Below are 20,398 nucleotides of genomic sequence, written 5' to 3'. Positions count from 1 at the left end.
ATGGGCTTTCTCTAGTTGGCGCCGAGAGGGAGCTACTCTCTGTGCCGTGCATGGGCCACTATTGCAGTGGCTTCTCTTGTTGTGGAGCACGGGTTCTAGGTGCACAGGCTTCAGTCATTGTAGTCCATGGGTTCACTATATGCAGCTTAGGAGCTTTAGAGCACTGGCTCAGTAGTTGTGGCACATGGTCTTAGCTACTTCACCACGTGTGGGATCTTCCTGGACCAGGGTTTGAACTGTCGTTCCTTACATTGCAAGGCGAATTCTTAACCACCAGGCCCCAGTTTCCTGTTTTGAATGAGAAGTAGATTTGCCTAAAAAGTGATCTTGCCTCTAGTAAGCGAGAAGATTAAAAGAGGCAGATGTGGGTAAAAATAGATCAGTAGATAAGCAAGAAGATCAAGAAGATGAGCAATTATTTAATTAAGAATAATTTGACCATTTCTGATATGGGATAGTATAAAATTTTTCTTAAGGTAATTTCCATAGTTAAGTATTTTTTGCTACTATTTATTTTTCTACGTGAATATTTTTCCATCTTATCAGCACAGTTCTCCCCTGTGAGTAGGATGTTTAAAGACAGTGAGCTGATGTTCAAATTGGGAGCTAGCCCACAGTCACAGCACCAGGTCCTCTGGCTTTTAACTTACTGCATCCAGTGTGCTAAAAGGGCTTAGTTTTTCTGTTGAGTGCCTCCTTTTTTGTGTGTAATAAGGGACCTTATACCTCAAATTAAAGGCTTTCTGTTGAGTAATAGACTTTTCAGAACTTTTAAATTAGATACGGACGTGGTTAGGTGTCTGTTTAGTTGAATGATTTTGGCACGACCATGGATGTTGAAATAAAGTTGGGGGATGCTAGGGACAAAGATGCTGAAAAACAGGATCCTACATCAGCCTTGAGAAAAGGCAAAAGAGTAAGGGTGTGTCAGAACTATTTTCATAGTAAAACACAAGGGATTTAGTGGGTTATTGGGCTTTGTCTGGAGCTGCCAGGTATTTATTGAATCATTTTAATTATAGCTATATTTGCATAAACTATATTGTGTGGGTCCTCAGGAGGATAAGGAAGCAACAATTAAGCTGAGTTTGATATAGGATAATCTGTTTTAGTAGTAAACTGAGTATAAATGATTATATTAATGAAATAAGTTATCTGCTTTAATCAAAGCAAATTTATCTTTTTGTTCTTTTTCTTTAGTTGGAAGATGCTGGTTCAAGTAGTTTAGATAATCTGCTAAGTAGATACATCTCAGGCAGTCACCTACCCCCACAGCCCACAAGCACCATGAATCCCTCCCCAGGACCCTCTGCCCTATCTCCAGGATCATCAGGTAAAGTCAGTCAAGGTACCGCCTCATTTCTGTAACATCTTAAAAAAGTATCTCTCAGTGTATGTATTAGGATTCTCCAGAGAAACAAAACCAACAGTAGAAGGGTGTGTGTGTGGGGAGAGAGAGGAGACAGAGGTTAAGGAATTAATTGGCTTATGTGATTGTTAGGGCTGGCAAGTCTGAAATCTGCTGGGCTTGTCAGGAGAGTGGAAACCCAGGGAAGAGTTGATGCCAGTCTTGAGTTCAGGCAAAATTCCTTCTTGCTCTAGGGAACTCAATCTTTTAAGGTCTTCAACTGGTTAGAGACCCACCTTCATTATGTTTTACTCAGTATCTACTGATTTAAATGTCAGTAACATCTATCATGTTGATGCAAAAGTAATTGCGGTTTTGGACCTTGACTTTAAATCATTCTAGTTAGGCTCAAATGCATCTTTATTAATCAAAATAGGAACCATTACAATCAGCACATTTTTGCCAATAAGAAGTAAGTTTGTTTATTCCTGTAGCATAAAAATCATGCTTCAGGATTCGATGAACTCTTGGAAAGCATTTTCTGCATCCTACTGGTTGTGGAAGCATTTTTCCTGCAAAAAGTAGTTGAGATGCCTGAAGAAGTGGTAGTTGGTTCGTGAAAAGTCACTTAAATATGGTGGATAAAGCAAAACTTTGTGGCCAAATTTGTTCCAACTTTTGAAGCAGTGGTTGTCTGACATGCGGTCAGGTTTGTGGAGAAGAATTGGGCTCTTTTTGTTGACCGATGCTGGCTGAGGTGTTGCAGTTTTTGGTGCAGCTCATCAGTTTGGTGAGTATACTTCTCAGATGTAATGGTTTGGCCAGGATTCAGAAAACTGTAGTGGATCAGACAGGCAGCAGACCACCAAACAGACCATAACCCTTTTTTTGGTTCAAGTTTGGCTTTGGGAAGTGCTTTGGAGCTTCAGTCACTGAGCTGGTCATCACCAGTTGTTATATAAAATCCACTTTTCATCAACCTCACAATCCAATGGAGAAATGATTGGTGGTGTTGTGTAAAATAAGAGGAAACAACACTTCAAAATGACGATTTTTTTGATTTCTGGTCAGCTCATGAAGCACCTACTTATCAAGCTTATTCACCTTTCCAACTTGCTTCAAATGCCGAATGACTGTAGAATGGTCGATGTTGAGTTCTTTGGCAACTTCTTGTGTAGTTGGAAGAGGATCAGCGTCGATGATGACTCTCAACTGGTCGTTGTCAACTTCCAATGGCCAGCCGCTGTACTCCTCATGTTCAAGGTTCTTGTCTTCTTTGCAAAACTTCTTGAACCACCACTGCACTGTGTGTGCGTTAGCAATTCCTGGGTCAAATGCGTTGCTGATATTGCAAGTTGTCCCAGCTGCTTTATGCCCATTTTGAACTTAAATAAGAAAATCAAAGATGAGATTGATTGCTTTTTGTCTAACATCATTTCCCTAATCTAATATAAATATAAAACAAACAGCAAGTAATAAGTCATTAGCAAAAAAAGTGAGAAATGTGCATTAAAATGATGTATAACATAACCACATTTATTTAGAATGTATTCCAGTATCAAATGGCAAATCTAAACAATGCAAAAACCAAAATTACGTTTGCACCAACCTAATAAATACCTTTCCACAAAGAACTGGTACCATATTCTAGCCAAGTTGAAACATAAACTTAACCATTATAATAATATTTTTTTTCCTGATTGCTCTAATTATTTTTCTTCAAATGTTGTTGGCAGTCTCCAGTGAATTGAAATAATATGTATCTGTGGTGTACATTCTTCAGAACTCTGATTTTCCCCTCCCTCAACCTCCAGCTGTATTTATGTTTTTTTGCTGGATTTGTAGATGTATTTACTCTCCATGTCTTCTATTTTACAACACAGGTTGTCAATTGAAGAATTCTTTGGTTTCAACTCAAGTTTAAAACACTTTGTTAAATAATGAAAAAATCGAAAATTTGTTCAAAAAGCAAGAAATGAGAAAGAGCAAGTGAATTTTCAATTTGCAGTTCAATTTTCAGTAGCCAGTCAAGTCCATGAGATAGAGACCTCTTCCAAAATCCCAGTTTTATTAACCCTTTGACACGAATGAATTATTAAAGCAGCTCGAAATAGATGGGCACTGTGGAAGTGGTTATGGAATGTATTTTTCATGTTTCTTACTGAAACATACCACTTCATTATTTCTAGAGTTAGAACAGTTCAGACTTAATGATGCATCTCATGAAAAATCCACATTTAATACATTTTTTGATTAATACTATTTTTGAGGTTTAATGAATGTATTCCAGGACTTTTAAAGAATAATTAATAGGAATCTAAGTAGGATATTTATCAAATGACTTTGGGTGGGATGGCAAATAGCTTTCTCTTGATATGGTAGTTTCCATTGATTGAATAGTGTTGCTCTGAGAGGATTCTGAGAATGCTTTCTGGGCTCAGCTGAGAGAATCTGATTGACAGTTGCCAATGATTACACATGAAATCCTTGACTTAGAGACTAAGACTAGGTCTGATTTCCAAGAATTGCTGAACTGCTTTATAATAATACTTGAATTCTGTAGTGGGTAGGTAGAATTCTGAATTTTCTTACCTGCATAGATATTCATTTTGACTTATTAATTTTCAGGTTTATCCAATTCTCACACACCTGTGAGACCCCCTAGTACTTCTAGTACTGGTAGTCGAGGCAGGTGAGTATTACATTAATAGCTTGTTTATTTTTATTAAGAAAAATCAAATATGTATTTTGAAAAATAAACTATTATAATGAACTCCCATATACTTTTCAGCCATCTTCAACAATGATCAAGTTATGGCCAGTCTTTATTTATTCTATACTCCCACCCATTCCCCAGTCTAAATTTATTTTAAATAAATTTCAGACATTTTGTCATTTTATTTGAAACTGTTTCTCTATATATCACTTAAAAGGTAAGGATTTAAAAGTTTTATAACCATTGAACCATTATACACCTAAAAAATACTTGGTAGCTAACTCTAATCAGCAGAGCTCTAGTTAATGTTCATATTTCCCATTTTTCTCATAAATGCTTTTTTAAAAAATGATTTTTGTTTAATCAGATTCAGTACTCCCTATACATTGCCATCAACGTGTATGTTGAGGTCAAACTCATTGTATTTGTTGAAGAAAAATGTATTGTTTTTCTTACAGAGTTTTCCTCATTTCCCCAACTTTTCATGTAAAAACTACCTTTTGTTTTTTTCTCTGTATTGCTCTTTAGGTCAGGAGGTTTGGTTAGGTTCAGGTTTGATTTGAGGGAGAGGGACGGGGATAATACCTCACCGTGGTAATGTGTACTGTCAGGGTCACAAAACGTAGATTCTTTTATGACAGCAACAGTGATTGTCAGTGCCTTAGCTTTTTTTTTTTTTTTTCTGGCTTGAAAATGATATTTTAGTTACTGTATTATACCTTCTTTGAATATTTCTGTAAAGAAAAATTTTCTGCCAACTATTTGATTAGTGGAAAAGCAAAATAAATTGATTCTCTTTATTTACCTATTTTAATGAGTTGATTCCCAGCACCCTCCAACAGTGACCAATGAATATTAACTTTATGAGCTCATATATGTAAGCATATTTTAATATTTTGGATGTTATTTTTATTGATGATTAAATTGTTCCATATTTGGCCTGTCCAAACTTCTTCTTAGTTATTTTGCTATAATCCCAGTAGTCATTTAAACATTCTTGTTTCCTGTTGTGAAATGATGTCACATGTTCATCTTAGACAAATAGCTGATCTCAGGCCTGAGAAATGTATAAGGAATCCTAGTATATTAGTGGGGAAATAGTGCTTTGAGACAACCTTGTGGGTACTAGGGGCTACTGAATTCACTGCTACTGAATTGTTCATGGTTTCGTCTACTTTTTTGGTGGACAGAGAGCTAAGATATTATAGTGTGGGAAGAGAGAGAATGTATTGTGCTGAAGGTTAACATAATGTTGACTGATTTTTCTGTTTTTAATTTGAATAATTTAGTGCAAAGTAAGGATTTTATTTAGGTGCATTTGGAAGACTGATTCTATATTATTTACTTGTTTTTAAATTACACTTTAAATAATCAGTACTTTTAGTAGGAAAGTACAAATTGAGTGAAAAGGGTTTTCATTTTTGGCAGTGATACAGTCTTAAAGTTTATTCACTCCTCTTGCCAGTGGTTTGCTTTATGATCTAGATAGAGCCAATTAGTCACGTATCTGTCCCTCTTAGCCTTTGGTTGTTGTTCAGTCACTAAGTCGTGTTTGACTCTTTGCCACCCCATGGACTGTAGCATGCTAGGCTCCTCTGTTCTCAACTATCTCCTAGAGTTTGCTCAAATTCATATCCATTGAGTTGGTGATGCTATTTAACTGTCTCATCCTCTTCTGTCCTCTTCTCCTTTTGCCTTCAGTCTTTCCCAGCATCAGGGTCTTTTCCAGTGAGTCTGCTCTTCACATTAACTCACATTAGGACTCAAAAGCTGAAATAGTGATTCCTTTGAAAGGCACTTCATGGACCACTATTACTGATGTTTCCTTTAGATCTTTGGAAATAGAGAACAATTTAAACTTCTGTTATATTTAGAGAAGCAGTCACTATACTAGTAGCCTAGGGAAATGATTATTTGCTAGATCCCCTAAATGATGTACTGTAGGTTCCTCAGGCGATACAATGTGTTTAGGGTCTTCTGAAAGATTGATAAACGTTTTTTAAAATTTGAAGCTATGAGTTTATAATACACTCCTCTTAACCATACTATGAAGTATCCTTATCTGCTGTGAGCTTAACAAATTGTTTTACTTTAAAGAACATTTCATATAACTTAATGGACTTTTCATATAATTGTTTCATATAAATGTACACCACACAGTCAAACATATGTGACCTTTATTTGTTGTTTTTGTTAGCTGTGGGTCATCAGGAAGAACTGCTGAGAAGACCAGTCTTAGTTTTAAGTCTGATCCAGTGAAGGTCAAGCAAGAACCTGGCACTGAAGATGAAATATGTAGCTTTTCAGGAGCTGTGAAACAGGAAAAGACTGAGGATGGCAGACGGAGTGCCTGCATGGTAAGGTTCCAGTGGAACCGTTCAGTGATGTAAGGAGGTCACTTCACTGATTCTTTCATCTCTGCGTGTGTAAGTCTGGATAGTGATCCTGTGGACCTGTATTCATTTCTAAATTCTTGTGCCTGGTATAAGCCAAATATCTCTCTCTCTAACTGATCTTTTTCCATCTAAGCGTCAACTGTAATTGATCAGAAAAGACTTGTATTAAGGACTCCTTTCAAGCTATCTTTTGGTTTGTAATTTGTCATGTAATTTTCCCATGATTCTAAATTGGGTTCTAGCTTTTTCTAAATTTATTAATCATTTTATTAGTCACATTGAGTCTCAAGCCACAAAAATCCTTGGCCATTTTCCTGGACCAGTGAGTTCAGGGTTAAGATTGCTGACATGAAAGAAGTTTAATGCTCAAAGAGTTTTGTAATGAGATTTCCTTTGGCCTATGAATTATTAATGATTAATAATTTTCAATCAATTTTTAACCAGTTTAACAATTATTAACCAATTCCTCAGATGGAACATTTTATAAAATTTATAATACAGAATGAAGGCAGGCCCAAGTCTCTCTTCATTTAGAAATTTTGATCTTGGTTCTTTTCTTCCTACTTACAACTTATGTCTAATTTTCTACATGGTTGGCACATAGAAATTTCAGCTCTGTCGATTTAGAGAGTACTGTTATCTCTACATTCAGAATTTGGTTTGGAAAGTTCCCCTGAAAAACAGTGCAAAAAGGTGGTGAAAGATTTTACACTCACAGTCTTTCTATATTAGGATGATAAGTGGGCAGAAGAATAGTTCAAAATCCTTTTCAAAAGCTATGTGACAAGGAAGGACCTATCATGTAGGAAGCACAGTGAACTGTATTCAGTATCTTGTAATAACCCATTAAAAAAACTCTGAAAAAATGTACATATATAACTGAATCACTTCGCTGTCTACCTGAAACCAACAACATTGTAGATTAATTATATTTTAATTAAAAGTAATGGTTAAAAAAATAAAGCCAATAGAAAGGGGGAAAAAATCTGTGCAACAGATTCTTGAGTGAAAAATTAGTGTATCGTAGCCAGCTGTCTATAGGAGAATACCCCTATACTTCCCAATCGACATGCTTAACAGTTTAATTCCTTTATTATCAAGTGAACCAACAGTATAGAGACTGCTCCCTAAAATCATTCATTAACATGCCAAAATAATTTCAGGGTTATTTTCATTTTTCATGTTACTAATATGATTTCAAGCAATTATACAATAAATTCCCAAATAGTTAAGCTATGTCAGTGTTGTAAACACACCCACAGTAGCACACACAATGCATATCATAAGGATTAAATGATTCTTCAAGAATTTGTCCTTGCTTTGTTTTAGTTGAGCAGTCCTGAGAGTAGCTTGACACCACCTCTTTCAACCAACCTGCATCTAGAGAGTGAGTTGGATGCATTGACAAGCCTGGAAAACCACGTGAAAACTGAACCTGCAGATCTCAATGAAAGCTGCAAACAGTCAGGGCTCAACAGCCTTGTTAATGGAAAGTCCCCAGTTCGAAGCCTCATGCACAGGTCGGCAAGGATTGGAGGAGATGGCAGCAGCAAAGATGATGACCCAAATGAAGATTGGTGTGCTGTCTGCCAAAATGGAGGGGATCTCTTGTGCTGTGAAAAATGTCCAAAGGTCTTTCATCTAACTTGTCATGTTCCAACACTTCTTAGCTTTCCAAGGTACAAGTGAAATAACTGATTTTTTTTTGTTGTTGTTTTCTATGAGCTAAAAAAATAAAGTTATTCTGGACAGATGGCCTCCTTAACCAATGCCTAGTATTTATATAAAACAGAGAACCTGTTAACTCCATTGTGTGAAGTGAAATGAAAGTTGCTCAATTGTGTCCAACTCTTTGCCTCCCCGTGGACTGTAGCCTGCCAGGCTCCTGTGTCAGTGGAATTCTCCAGGCAAGAATATGGGAGTGGGTAGCAATTCCCTTCTCTAGGGGATCTTCCCAACTCAGGGATTGAACCCAGGTCTCCTGTATTGCACACGGATTCTTCACCACCTGAGTTAACAGGAAAGCCCATTACTCCATTACATTCTAGAGAAATTAACAGCTGAATGAAGAAATGTCCAAGATCTAAGTTATGCATTAGTGATAAAAAATACTATTTACTCACCTTCAGTTTATACTTCATATAAGCAAATTAGATGAACCTCTAAATTAAGAGGAGCAGTGGACTGGAGTATTGAGAAACTTAGTTGATTTCCTCTTGAAGATAATTTCTTGATCTGTTGCCATCATTTTGATAAGGTCTATAATAATTATGAATAGTATTCAGTTTTAGGCAACTCTTGGCTCTTACCCAAAACCTACTTTTTTAATGTTTGAAAGCTCTTGGAAGGCATTTTAAAGAAAAAAATACTTTGTGAAAACACCTTTTAATGTCAAGCTTTTTTGAAGAAAAAAGCTTCATCTTCACTATTGGAAGCATTTCATAAGTAGTGCCTGCCTGAGGCACCATGTGCAAAGTTCTCAGACTTTTTCCTTGATCCTCTAGTTGAAAGGTCTTTTAGTCATTAACTTTAGAGTGGAGAGTTACTGAGGTCCTTATTTAGAAGAGAATAACATGGGGGTAAAGGTAAATAAAGATTTGGGCAGCATATGAGCACTGTCCCTGGATTGTATGACCCCATGGCAGGTAAATCTGGTTTCAAGCATTAAAATATTAATTGATATGCACTCAGTACAAACTGATACCAGCTAACACAGTAGAACACATATGCTGGGCTTGGTGTCCTTGGGAAAGCTCAGCTTCTTTTTGCCTCTAGATAAAGATTCACATTTTCGCTCAGATTCCTAAGAAGCAATGGTTTTGGTTGAATGGTGCTACCCTTTTTGAAAAATTCAACGTTTAAGATTGGAAAAGTACTGGGTATATATGAACAATGCCAGAATATTTTTCTGAAGAATTGTAATTTTACCTAAATTTTAGAAGGTATAGTCACTTACCATAGCTCTAATAAGAGCCTTCTTTTTGTTTACTCATTCAGAAAAGAAAGGCATTGACATTTTGGTCTTGAAATTAAAGCTCTTTATATTTTTGTTTCCTTTGGATAGTAACGTCTGCTGGAACGTTACAATTTTGCTACTGAAAACTTTCTCTCAAAGGCAGATGCTTTGGGAGGAATTGAAAAGGTGACACAGTGTTAGTATAATCCTTAGAAAAATATATATATATGTATATATGTGTGTGTGTGTGTGTGTATATATATATATATATGATGAGGGAGGGAAAGGAGAAAATGCATATGAAGTAATCAAATTGGAGTTTATAGCTTGATAGAAATCCTGATGTAAACAAAACTATTAGCAGATTTAAAAGACTAGCTATGAAAATATAATTGTTTTATTTTTGGCATTGCATGCCAAAAGAAGATACCTGAGGACCCCTGTATCCTGTATTCCTTTCTTCATGTGTATGAAGTCACTGTGGTGATAATACTGGGGTCTTGAAAAAATTGGTCTTACACTGCAAGTGCTGATCATCAGCTTTGTGCTATGACAAGACCCATTTTTAATGGAGGTAGTGGTTTTATATTGCTTTCCAGAAGGTAATCAGTTGAAGAATGGAGACATTTTGGAATGTTTTTAATCACATAACTTCACTTTATGAGATTTGGCAAAAATAGTACCTCTTGGGTTCCATAAAAACTGGAAAGGAAAGAAAACAAACTGAAGACTTAACCTCTAGAGAGCTAGCTTTCCTAGAGTGAGTTTTGTTAAAATTACAAAGACTAATTGCCTGTTTTCTTCTTTAGTGGGGACTGGATATGCACATTTTGCAGAGATATTGGGAAGCCAGAAGTTGAATACGATTGTGATAATTTGCAACATAGTAAGAAGGGGAAAACTGCACAGGGCTTAAGCCCCGTGGACCAAAGGGTAAGTGGCAAGCTGATTTGTTATTAGGGATTCTGTAGTTGTCTGTCTGTACATTTGTTTTTCTTCAATGTAACATACATATAACTTGGTAAAATTTCATTTTTTAATCACATTGTCTGATGGTATATACGTTCATGACTTCTGAAATCTTTGTCTCTAGACCTTAGAGCCTTTTCTTCAGACCTTAGGCTCTTAAACTTAGCTTTCTCACACTTAACATTTCCCAGCCTAATCTTGATTTCTTATCCTCTGACCTTCAAAACACAAAGGCAAGAAAATAATGACATAAAAACTGCTTTCCTTTCTCAGTAATTTCCATCATCAGATAGTACCACCAGTCATCTCTTGCTCAAGCCAGAAAGTAGAAGATCTCTTCACCAAACCTGATTCTACTCTTGCCCCTCACAGTCCATTTTCTACGCAGTACATTGTGTTCTTTTTAAAATATGTAAACAGGTCTGTTGCTTCCATGCTTAAAATCCTCTAAGCACCCATCATATTAAGAATGAAATCCAAAATCCTCATTTCATTCAGATTTCTGCTGATCTGTTCTGTACTCTGATCTCCAAAGACAGAATATCTTTCACAGACTTCTGTGGCTGTTACAATTATGTTTGACTTTGATCTAATGCATAAATCCATCTTCCACTATGTTTGAGGAGAAAGTATGTGTTTAGAGTGTTATAAAATATTTCTGATTGGATTGAGAAGACACAGTTTTTATTTCATTTTGAACCTGAGTGGAATCCTTTCAAGAAAGGGAATAGCATGTGTCTTGCCTGCCTTGGGAAATTAAAATGAGTAACAATGGTTAAGAGGTAATAGTAGGTAAATAAGTTATATACAGTAGGACAGAGGGTAGTCACAGTCTCAGAACTAAGTGGGAAACAGGTAGTTTTCTTTTGTATTTACAGCTAGTATAAGCTATATGTCCTGGATAGCTAGTATGTAGAGAGCTTATCTTCAGTTTATTGTGGTAATACTTTATACTAATAAAGTCCTCATTTTCAAGAATATCTTTTTAGAGGGGAAAACAGTTCATGGGTTTTCTTTTCTTTTCTTTTCTTGGGCCAGAAATGTGAACGTCTTCTGCTTTACCTCTATTGCCATGAATTAAGTATTGAATTCCAGGAACCAGTTCCTGCTTCGGTGAGTTGTTTACCTTAGTACTTTCCTGGTGAATAAATTTAATATAATATTTAAGACTGTGAGCTCTGGCTTTAGTCTGCTGATGTTAAAACTCAGGCTTGAATAATCTCTTCAGTCTCTTTTCTAAAACGGTTTCTTCCCTCATTGGGTTATTTTCAGGATTCTATACAATAACCTGTGTAAAATAATTTTAGCATAGTATTTGATAAAATTTTTGAGTAGTAAGTACTTATGATGTTATTAGGGCTGAATGGATATGAGTTTCACTGTTGAAATTGCAGTTTGTTTTTAAAGACTGTTGCTCTGATCAATACTTAGTTTCCACATTCTCTTTTACTTTTAAAATGGACATAAGGGTTACAGGTATAATTGAGAGAGTCTTGAACTAGGAATTAGAACACTTGACTTCTAGTTCTGCCATTAACCAGCCTTATAGCTGGGGAGATTTACATAATTTTCTGCATCTACTTTTAACTATAGAGGGGGAATTTGAACAAAATTATTTCTAAAATTCATTTGTATGATTGATTCTAAGATCTGTACCTTGGGGAGAAAAATCTCTATGCAAGTATTAATTTGAATAAAAGTACAAAGTTGAACCTTTTATAATGGTTTTGCCTTCATAAGCCCTCTTTTATGAACAATCAAGATTAATAGAAAACTGTGGGGAGAATTTGCAAGCCATTGTGCTTTGTTTTTCTTGAAGCAGTGTTTTGTAAGGAATAAAGGCTCTAAAATCCTATAGTAAATGGAATACCAGGGATACCTTATAAATGTGATAAAAATATGCTACACATATTGTATTTGCTTGCTGTTGATTATTGAATTAAGATATTATTGAATACTAGACCTGTTATATAGGGTATTGAATAGTAATTTGTTTGCCTAGGAAGGCTTAGAAATGGAAAGTATAAAAGGTTCTAGATACAAGGAAGCATTTTGTTCAGATAGTAATCATCTGACACCAGGAAGTCTGTCTTGTCTTCAAGTTCAGGGACTTTACGGTAGAAAATTACTTTCCAACATTTTCTTTTAATGAACTTTTTAAATTGTTTCTCTGTGTTCAGTTATTTTTGCAAAGATACAAATTTATGCCCAGGAGTTGGGGCCAGAACTCCTAAGCATGACCACTAAGTGGATAGTAGGGGCTTTTTTGGTGGCTGAAGATGGTAAAGAATCTGCCTGCAGTGCAGGAAACCCAGGTTTAATTCTTGGGTTGGGAAGATCCCCTAGAGAAAGGCATGGCAACTAAATGATTAATAAAATTTTTTCTTGTGTCACTACAGTCTCGCCTCTATTGCTGTGTTCAGAGTTCTGTGATATAAGGTTTTATCCTCTATAAAGGATACCATATTCTAATAATAGCAATACATTTTGTAAACTTCTTTCCTTATTTTAAAGTCATACAATTCTGTTGGGCAAGGTGGTCCCTAATACTAGTGCTTGGCTATCCTTGCTGATTAATTTTTTTCCCCGTTAATTTCCTTATTAAACATGGAACTTTGGGTCCTTCATGGAAGACCAAGGAGACTACCACATATTCTGAATGTGATTTGATTTTCATGTAATTGTGGCAGAAGATTTTGAGTACAATTCACTATACTCCACATTTGCACGCAGTTGGCTTAATCAACACATATTTTTCTCTAACATTAATATACTTCGCATTTTCAAATTAAACACCTTGGCATTTTTGGAGAATCCTTATCTATCCTTATTTGTTTCTTTAGATACCAAACTACTATAAAATTATAAAGAAACCAATGGATTTATCCACCGTGAAAAAGAAGCTTCAGAAAAAACATTCCCAACACTACCAAATCCCAGATGATTTTGTGGCTGATGTTCGTTTGATCTTCAAGAACTGTGAAAGGTTTAATGAAGTATGTTAGCTTCCAAACTATAGAGTCTTGGATTGTTAGTTTTTGTTTGTTTGCTTATTTTGTTACTGGATTTTGTTTTCCCTGCCAAGAGATTTTTTTCTAAGTTCATTTGAAAAAATTATTCTGCTCCAGCTCTGTCAAAAGTAAAATTTGATTGCATCCACAGTTCCAAAGAAGAAAGTTTACTGTATATAATTTGAAATATATACTTAAATATAATGTAATAAATTAAGAATATTATTGGATATCCCTTCCTGAATATGTTGAGGGTTGAGATAAGTATAGAAAATAGTCTGTAGTTAAGTACATTTTGTAGGAAATTATTACATACAAGCCTACATTTTGGATACATTTAGGAAAGGGATTTGTACCAGTGTCTTTTGATTCCATTCGTGACCATATAAATATAGAACCTTAAAAGTATAAACTCAAGTGGCTCATCTTGACTAGTTACCCAGAGTGTATAACGTTGAGTTTTCACAACATCCTCAGCAATATAACTTTCATTAACTTTGGTTATGTATTTTTTTGAGAATAAAGATGAGCTATCCATGCCTTTAGTAGAAATGTGATGTATATCTCCTTCAGGGATGTTTTTGTTATCTTTGGGAAGGTCAGATTTGTTTTTGTTAAGGAATATTTTAAGTATTATAAGAGAACAAAATGGATGAGAATCCACAAAATCTTCAGATTACTAAAAGTTTCTTTATTGCTGATAAAATTCAAGTGCCATATGAATATTACTAAAACATTCACATTGAATCATGTGAAATGTACTCAGTTGCCTCTGGGAGCATCTAGGTGGCTTTTTAATTTCATATTAAAAATATTAGTGATAAGTTTTGTTGCCTTTATAGCAGTGTGTCACAGAGAATGTAGTAAAACCTCATTCTCTTGAAGTTAAATTAATACAGTCCCAAATTTCTTGTCTTATTTTCTAATTCAGTTATTTTCAAATAAGTATGCTTTCATGAACCATAGCTAATAACATTTGCCAGGAAGAAGACCTATTTTAATCATAGTTAAACAATTTATAATTAACAAATTACCACACAGATGGAATTTTGATTGATTGCTGAAAGCTTGTCGGTTTAAGAAATTTTTTTTCTTATATTGTTTCAAATAAGTTTTTCCAACTCCTATTCAGGTTGACCTCACTAATTCAGAATTTTGAGAAAATTTCACAGTGGCTTTAATAATAGCTTTGTAAAAAGGGAGTCCATGTTCTGTATAATTTTAGGAAGCACTTGAACTGGTCATAGCAGTTTGTTCCCCCTATTATGGCTGACTTTCGTCGCCAATCCTATGCAGTCTTATAACTTTAGAAAGGATTATAATTTCCCTTTTTTTTTTTTGACTCTGGTATCCTTTTTAGATGATGAAAGTTGTTCAAGTTTATGCAGAAACACAAGAGATTAATTTGAAGGTAAGCTTTTCAGACCATGCAAACTTGGTGAAGGAATATGCATTACCAATAGGTGAATATTCCTATCTTTTGCTTGCAGGCTGATTCAGAAGTAGCTCAGGCAGGGAAAGCAGTTGCATTGTACTTTGAAGATAAACTCACAGAGATCTACTCAGACAGGACCTTCGCACCTTTGCCAGAGTTTGAGCAGGAAGAGGATGATGGTGAGGTAACTGAGGACTCTGATGAAGACTTTATTCAGCCCCGCAGAAAACGCCTAAAGTCAGATGAGAGACCAGTACATATAAAGTAAAATGACATGAACTTAAACCAGTTGTTCAAAAAAGAAAGAAAAACTTCTATTTAAGTGTTGCTGGAATATCCTGCCTACAGTGGGCTCCTTCTTGAAGAAGATGATAGCTTTTACACAGTATTAGATTGAAATAATGGACAGAAAACACATTCTGGTCAAGAAAGGGGGAAAGGACTCTATTTGCAACTTTAAAAGTAAAAACAAAAGTGAAAGTGAAATGATTTGAAGATTTCTGTTACTTCAGAGAATGGTTCTGATTGCTAGAATGGGCTGATGTTGATGATCATTTGGTACTGATTGGTGCAAATACTGAGTGTTCAAGTACTTAAGGATCATGTCACTGGTTAGACTGTCTCTTCGGACTAGAGTGCACATTTACTAAAACAACTTTCATGTCTCTCCCTTCACACATATACAATACTGGGTTATTTTCTAGTCAAAAATCAAAGTTCTCAGACTCCTCTTTGATATCAGTGCAGATGTACATTGGATCATGCCATTGTATTTTCTCTCGTTTTGATGCTGTTGGGCCTTAGTTTTTATATTGGTTTAAAGAATTCGACAGTATTTTTATTTTCTGTTCGTACTTAAAGAATTTGGGAAACATGCCTATTGAACATCATTTAATCAACTCTAGTGTTCTACTGAAATAAATATGGTAACTTTTCAGTAGCAGATCATTTATAATAATCATTTCCAGAAAACACTTCCACAGAATTGCACTTCCCAATCAAATCATCTGATCACACATTTATTCCCATGAAAGGTAGAATGGTTGTTTGAAAATTAATCTAGTTTTCTGTACATTTAAAATTTGATTGAGGTGACAGCTGGCTCTTACCCCGTCTTCCTTCATATCGGTTTTCTGATAGACCACTATTGGCAAACAGTTATCTGTCAACTACCAAATGTGTAAAATTTTCTGTATTTCACTTTGTCTTATTTGTAAATAGTGAACTAAAACTTCTGGCAGATCAGCAACATTTGCTGAGCCTGTTTTTTAAGCTAATATGTATTCTTACTAATGTTCCTACCAAGAATGGATTTGTAATTAATATATGCTGTCTATTTCTAATGTTCACATTCATATTTTGAGGTTCTATCTTATTTTAATAGAGAACAGACTTCTCAGAAAATCTTCAGAAGCAGCTTATTATTAAAATATCAAAATATTGAAATAAACCCGGTGGGGTTAGATTACTCATCCGTCCACCAAGTGGGACATTTGCATGGACTGGGGGCTTTAAGGACTTAGAACAGACCTGTAAGTATATCCTGAAGATGAGCCAATCAATCCCCACTTGAATGGTTACTGGAGCGGACCCACCTTTACGACCCTGATTTTAGCACCCGAGGCAGATAAAATCACCTTGGCTCTGTTTCATTTTTCTTCTCTTCATTTGTGATGCTCAGATCCAAGATGTGTGTTCTAGACTGTGTACAGGCTTCTCTTTTGTTGAGTTAAAAGTTTTAGTCCTACTTTTGTATGGACATATTAGAATGTAAAGTGACCAAAATAGAAGACCTGCCATTAGATATTTTTCAGATGTCAGCAGATTTGTGGCAAATCATTTGCCTTTTTAAAAATTCAGCTTAAACAGTTCAGACAGTAGACTACTCAGAAAAACTTACTTGACATAATTGTCTAAGAGGTAAATATTTTTTAGTGCGTATTAAATCAAATAAAGTGCTCTAAAGAAGTTATTACACAAATTTCTTTGGGTTGTTTTTCTTTAACATGTGGTGGAGGTAAACATGAATATGATTCAAGCCTTCTAATGGTGTATTAGTTTTATTATTGCTGTTGACTTCATTCTGTGGCTTTCTTTTAGCTTTTTCAGTTGTTATAAGTTAAACTTTAAAACATATACCAAAACTTATAAATTTACTCAAATTTCAAATTCTTTAGAACAGATTTCTTATAAAAGGGAAAAATTATTTTAAAATGCTTTTGTCTATGTGCATTTTCCTCTTTCCTACAACATTCATGATTTCCGTTTATCAGGAGACTTACCTAAGGGCACATTTTGGGAAGTGATGAGTAACAATGTAACTTCATTTTGCCAAGCCATTGAGTGCTGATAGTTTGTGCTTGCTCTTCTTGTGAATCCTTTTCATGGTCTTAGATAACATTCTACCAGAAACAGATTGTTAAGTAAAATATTTTATATTTGGGGCCTTAAAAGCTAATGTGTTCCCTTAAAGACATTTACATGTTAGATGGAGATTTTGGTTTTTATTTTCGTTTAATATTGGTTCTTAAAAAGCCAGTTATTGCCAGCATTTAATAGGTTCCATTCTGTTAACAGAAGGTAGGTTCATACTGATGAGGAATTACTGTTGAATTATATAACTTATCAACAAACCACCATTATATGAAGGTATTCACTATAGATTTCATTAAACCTTTGTGTCTTTCACATTTATCATTCATTGTGTTTCTAAGCTGATTTGTTCACTAACATGCCTGTTAAAGTATAAAAAGTTTATATTCAGATACCTTACATTTTCCTGTTCATTTATGTTTTAAAAAGACAAACATTGAATATCAATCCCTGAAGTCAGTTTATTTTAATACTCCCTTAAAATTGTACTTTTTGTTAAAAGGTAGTATTTTTGACTTGAAGATGTTAAGTGTTTCCTTAAACTTTCACCACACTTCATTTTTCATTTCCACTAAGAACAAAGTGTCCCTCGGTCTGTTCCTCTGGCCTAACTTTGTATTTTTTCGCACTTGGGTCAGCTGATTTAGTGAATGAGAGAATTGCTTTGCAAGGTGAAGCATGTATGTGTTCCAAAGTATGGTTACGTTGTAGGTCAAGCTCTACTGAAACATCAAATCATTACTAGAGAAAGGTTAAGGCATTGAATCCACCATCAAAATTATTCTTTTTGGAATCAACAAGGTACTTTCTGACTTCTATTCTTATATAAGGAAATTTTAAATAAATTTTAAAGTTAGTTAATTCTAATTTTTTTGTTACAACATTGAGATTTTTAGTTACTCCAAAGAAATAACACTTTTAAATAGAAGCAAAAGGCTTATAGTGTGCAAATTGTAGATTTATCGATTACCTCAGCAGGTATCCTGCCATGTAACTATTAGGGATTAGTTTTAATAAGCCAGTAGACTTAGGCTTTTGGACTGTGCTCTTGGGTTGTGGCCTACCATCCATTATTCTCTTAGTATTTAAAATGGAGTAAATGCTGTGGCCCCTTCTCCCTTGGCCTTTTAAAATCCCTTACCCATGCCCACTAATATACAACACATGAAGTATAAAAATGTCATTTCTTGAGGTCAGCACTGCTTATTTGCATACTTAACATTGGATCAGTGAGTAGTTTTATAGTAGTCTACCCTCCTCAACTTCCCTAATTGAAATAATCAAGTTCTTAAGTCATGCTATGAATTCTTAACTCATACTGTCTATATTAATAATTGCTGGAGGTGATCCAAGGTGTAAGGTGAATCACAACTTGATCATCGTATACCAGACCTGGATGTTTTATTTCTCACAGTTACCTTCTCCTCGATAAAGCAATAACACTGCTTTAAGTCTGTTGCCTAATAGCATGTCATAATCCTCTCGTGGATGGTGGTTTTATAGGAAAGTTTGTATGCATATCACCCAATCTATCTTTTAAAAATTAAGGAATTTAAATGTATGCTGGACCTAATGACAATATATTGTGGCATTTTATTTTAAAAATTGGGGAAAGTTGCATATTTTTTTAAAAGTAGGCATTTGAGTAAAAAAATCGAAGGTACTTTTTTAAGAAAATTTATATGCCACAGTTTACATAGACATTTCAGATTTCAACATATACTCTTGATATAATGGTTTCTTTTACTTGGTCAAAATGCACGTATAGTATTTCTTCCATCTTAGTTCCTTGTGTTTGCCTTTGTGGTCTTCTATATATTTTTATTGTATCTGAGAAACAAAATTAACTTCAAAAATAAGTCAATTTGGAAATATTTATTATAATCAAACTAAAAAATGTACAAAATTAAGTTTAGCCCTTTTCTAGCAAGTGATCTTTAAAGGTAAAAACGCTGTTCTTTTAAATTCTCCAGATTTGTATGTGGGAAGGCACTGGAATGATCTTGCAAGTGCCACTGCAATATTCCCTTTCAAGTGTGGCCTAAATTTCAATCTTAAGAACGAAATGCATGTCTGCTCCTGGTCTGAAAAATGTAGGCATTAACTATATTTTAAATCACAGTGAAACATGTATATAAGCCTATAACAAGAAGATTTGTGCAATTTGAAAGCCTTTTGATTTTCTATGTAGACATACCTACACACGAAAGGGTTAAATTCACAGCCTTACTAGTTCCTTGTTTCCCCTCATTATTATTCCCCTCTTCTCTCCCCTCATTATTATTACCTATACTGCAGTTACTTTTTTTTGCACATAGTTAACTACCCTTCAGTATGATTCTGAAAGAAAAAGTGCTGTTTCTGTGGTATTGTATTCTCTAAATAATCATATTTAAGTTTTTTGAAACAAGGTTGCAGTTTCTAATTGTTCTATTCCTGTGTTTTTTGCTGGTGTGTAATAAAAGCAAGATTTTCTTTTCATGGTTATTTAATACATTAGCTGCCTGTAAATATTTCTTGTTATAATGCTCTGGAATGTGTTGTAGAAGTTGTATTAGATTAGTTTAAAACCTTGTTTGAAAGCCACATTGTTTTGGTTATTTCTATTAAATTAGAAAATTGAAAAAGTTTTAAAATGAATTTCTTTTTTTTTTCTTCCTCTTTGAGACTTAATCACTTAGATTTAAAAAATTTATACTCTGTGAGGCACCAGAGATACTTTCATGAACAAGATAAAATACAGTCCATGCCCTCCCAAGTGTTTATACTCCATTTGAGAATGATAGGAATTAACACAGAATATAGCTAGTAACACAGAGAAGGATCTAACCCCAAATTCTGTTGATCAGGGAAATGATCTCTGTTACTCGTAAAAGACAGGACCAGGTAAAAGAGAAAATGAAGAGAATAAATATACAGAAGCCTAAAAGTAAAAGAGAACATTTTTGTATTCCAGGACTGAAAGGGTCAGTTTAACTGGAATAGAATATAAATTGGAGTAGTAAAATATTAAGCTGAAGAACAGAGCAGGATCCTTTTCAAGCAGAATGTCTTGAAAGTTATAATAAAAGGGGCTTGGGGCTTTTTCACTGAGGTCAACAAGGAGTCCCTGAAGAATTTTAAGCAGGATGGGGCTTGGTGAGTTGACATAATTAAAATGATCTGATTATGAAGAATGAATTATGGAAGAGATT

At 34.7% G+C, this 20,398-nt stretch overlaps 1 protein-coding gene across 7 annotated transcripts in view; it reads left to right on the top strand.

Moving 5' to 3' along the window:
* The window catches only part of TRIM33 (tripartite motif containing 33), a 146,908-nt gene extending 127,068 nt beyond the window's left edge, over positions 1-19,840 (top strand). For 2 of the 7 annotated variants that reach the window (XM_060413169.1, XM_004002353.5), the window contains 9 exons: positions 1,201-1,333; positions 3,977-4,040; positions 6,262-6,421; positions 7,790-8,139; positions 10,226-10,349; positions 11,424-11,498; positions 13,229-13,381; positions 14,757-14,807; positions 14,887-19,840. In XM_060413169.1, the coding sequence (XP_060269152.1) occupies positions 1,201-1,333; positions 3,977-4,040; positions 6,262-6,421; positions 7,790-8,139; positions 10,226-10,349; positions 11,424-11,498; positions 13,229-13,381; positions 14,757-14,807; positions 14,887-15,099 (1,323 nt within the window). In that variant the 3' untranslated portion in view covers positions 15,100-19,840. Of the gene's footprint in view, positions 1-1,200; positions 1,349-3,976; positions 4,041-6,261; positions 6,422-7,789; positions 8,140-10,225; positions 10,350-11,423; positions 11,499-13,228; positions 13,382-14,756; positions 14,808-14,886 lie in introns of all 7 variants that reach the window. The other 5 variants (XM_042252920.1, XM_042252902.1, XM_060413171.1 and 2 more) reach the window with 3 other exon arrangements.
* The last annotated feature ends 558 nt before the right edge of the window (positions 19,841-20,398 follow it).

Source organism: Ovis aries, chromosome 1 (genome assembly GCF_016772045.2).
Source record: "Ovis aries strain OAR_USU_Benz2616 breed Rambouillet chromosome 1, ARS-UI_Ramb_v3.0, whole genome shotgun sequence".
In the NCBI taxonomy this organism is placed as follows: domain Eukaryota; kingdom Metazoa; phylum Chordata; class Mammalia; order Artiodactyla; family Bovidae; genus Ovis; species Ovis aries.
Note: the sequence above shows the minus strand (reverse complement) of the source record. Positions and strands in the feature narration are given on the sequence as shown.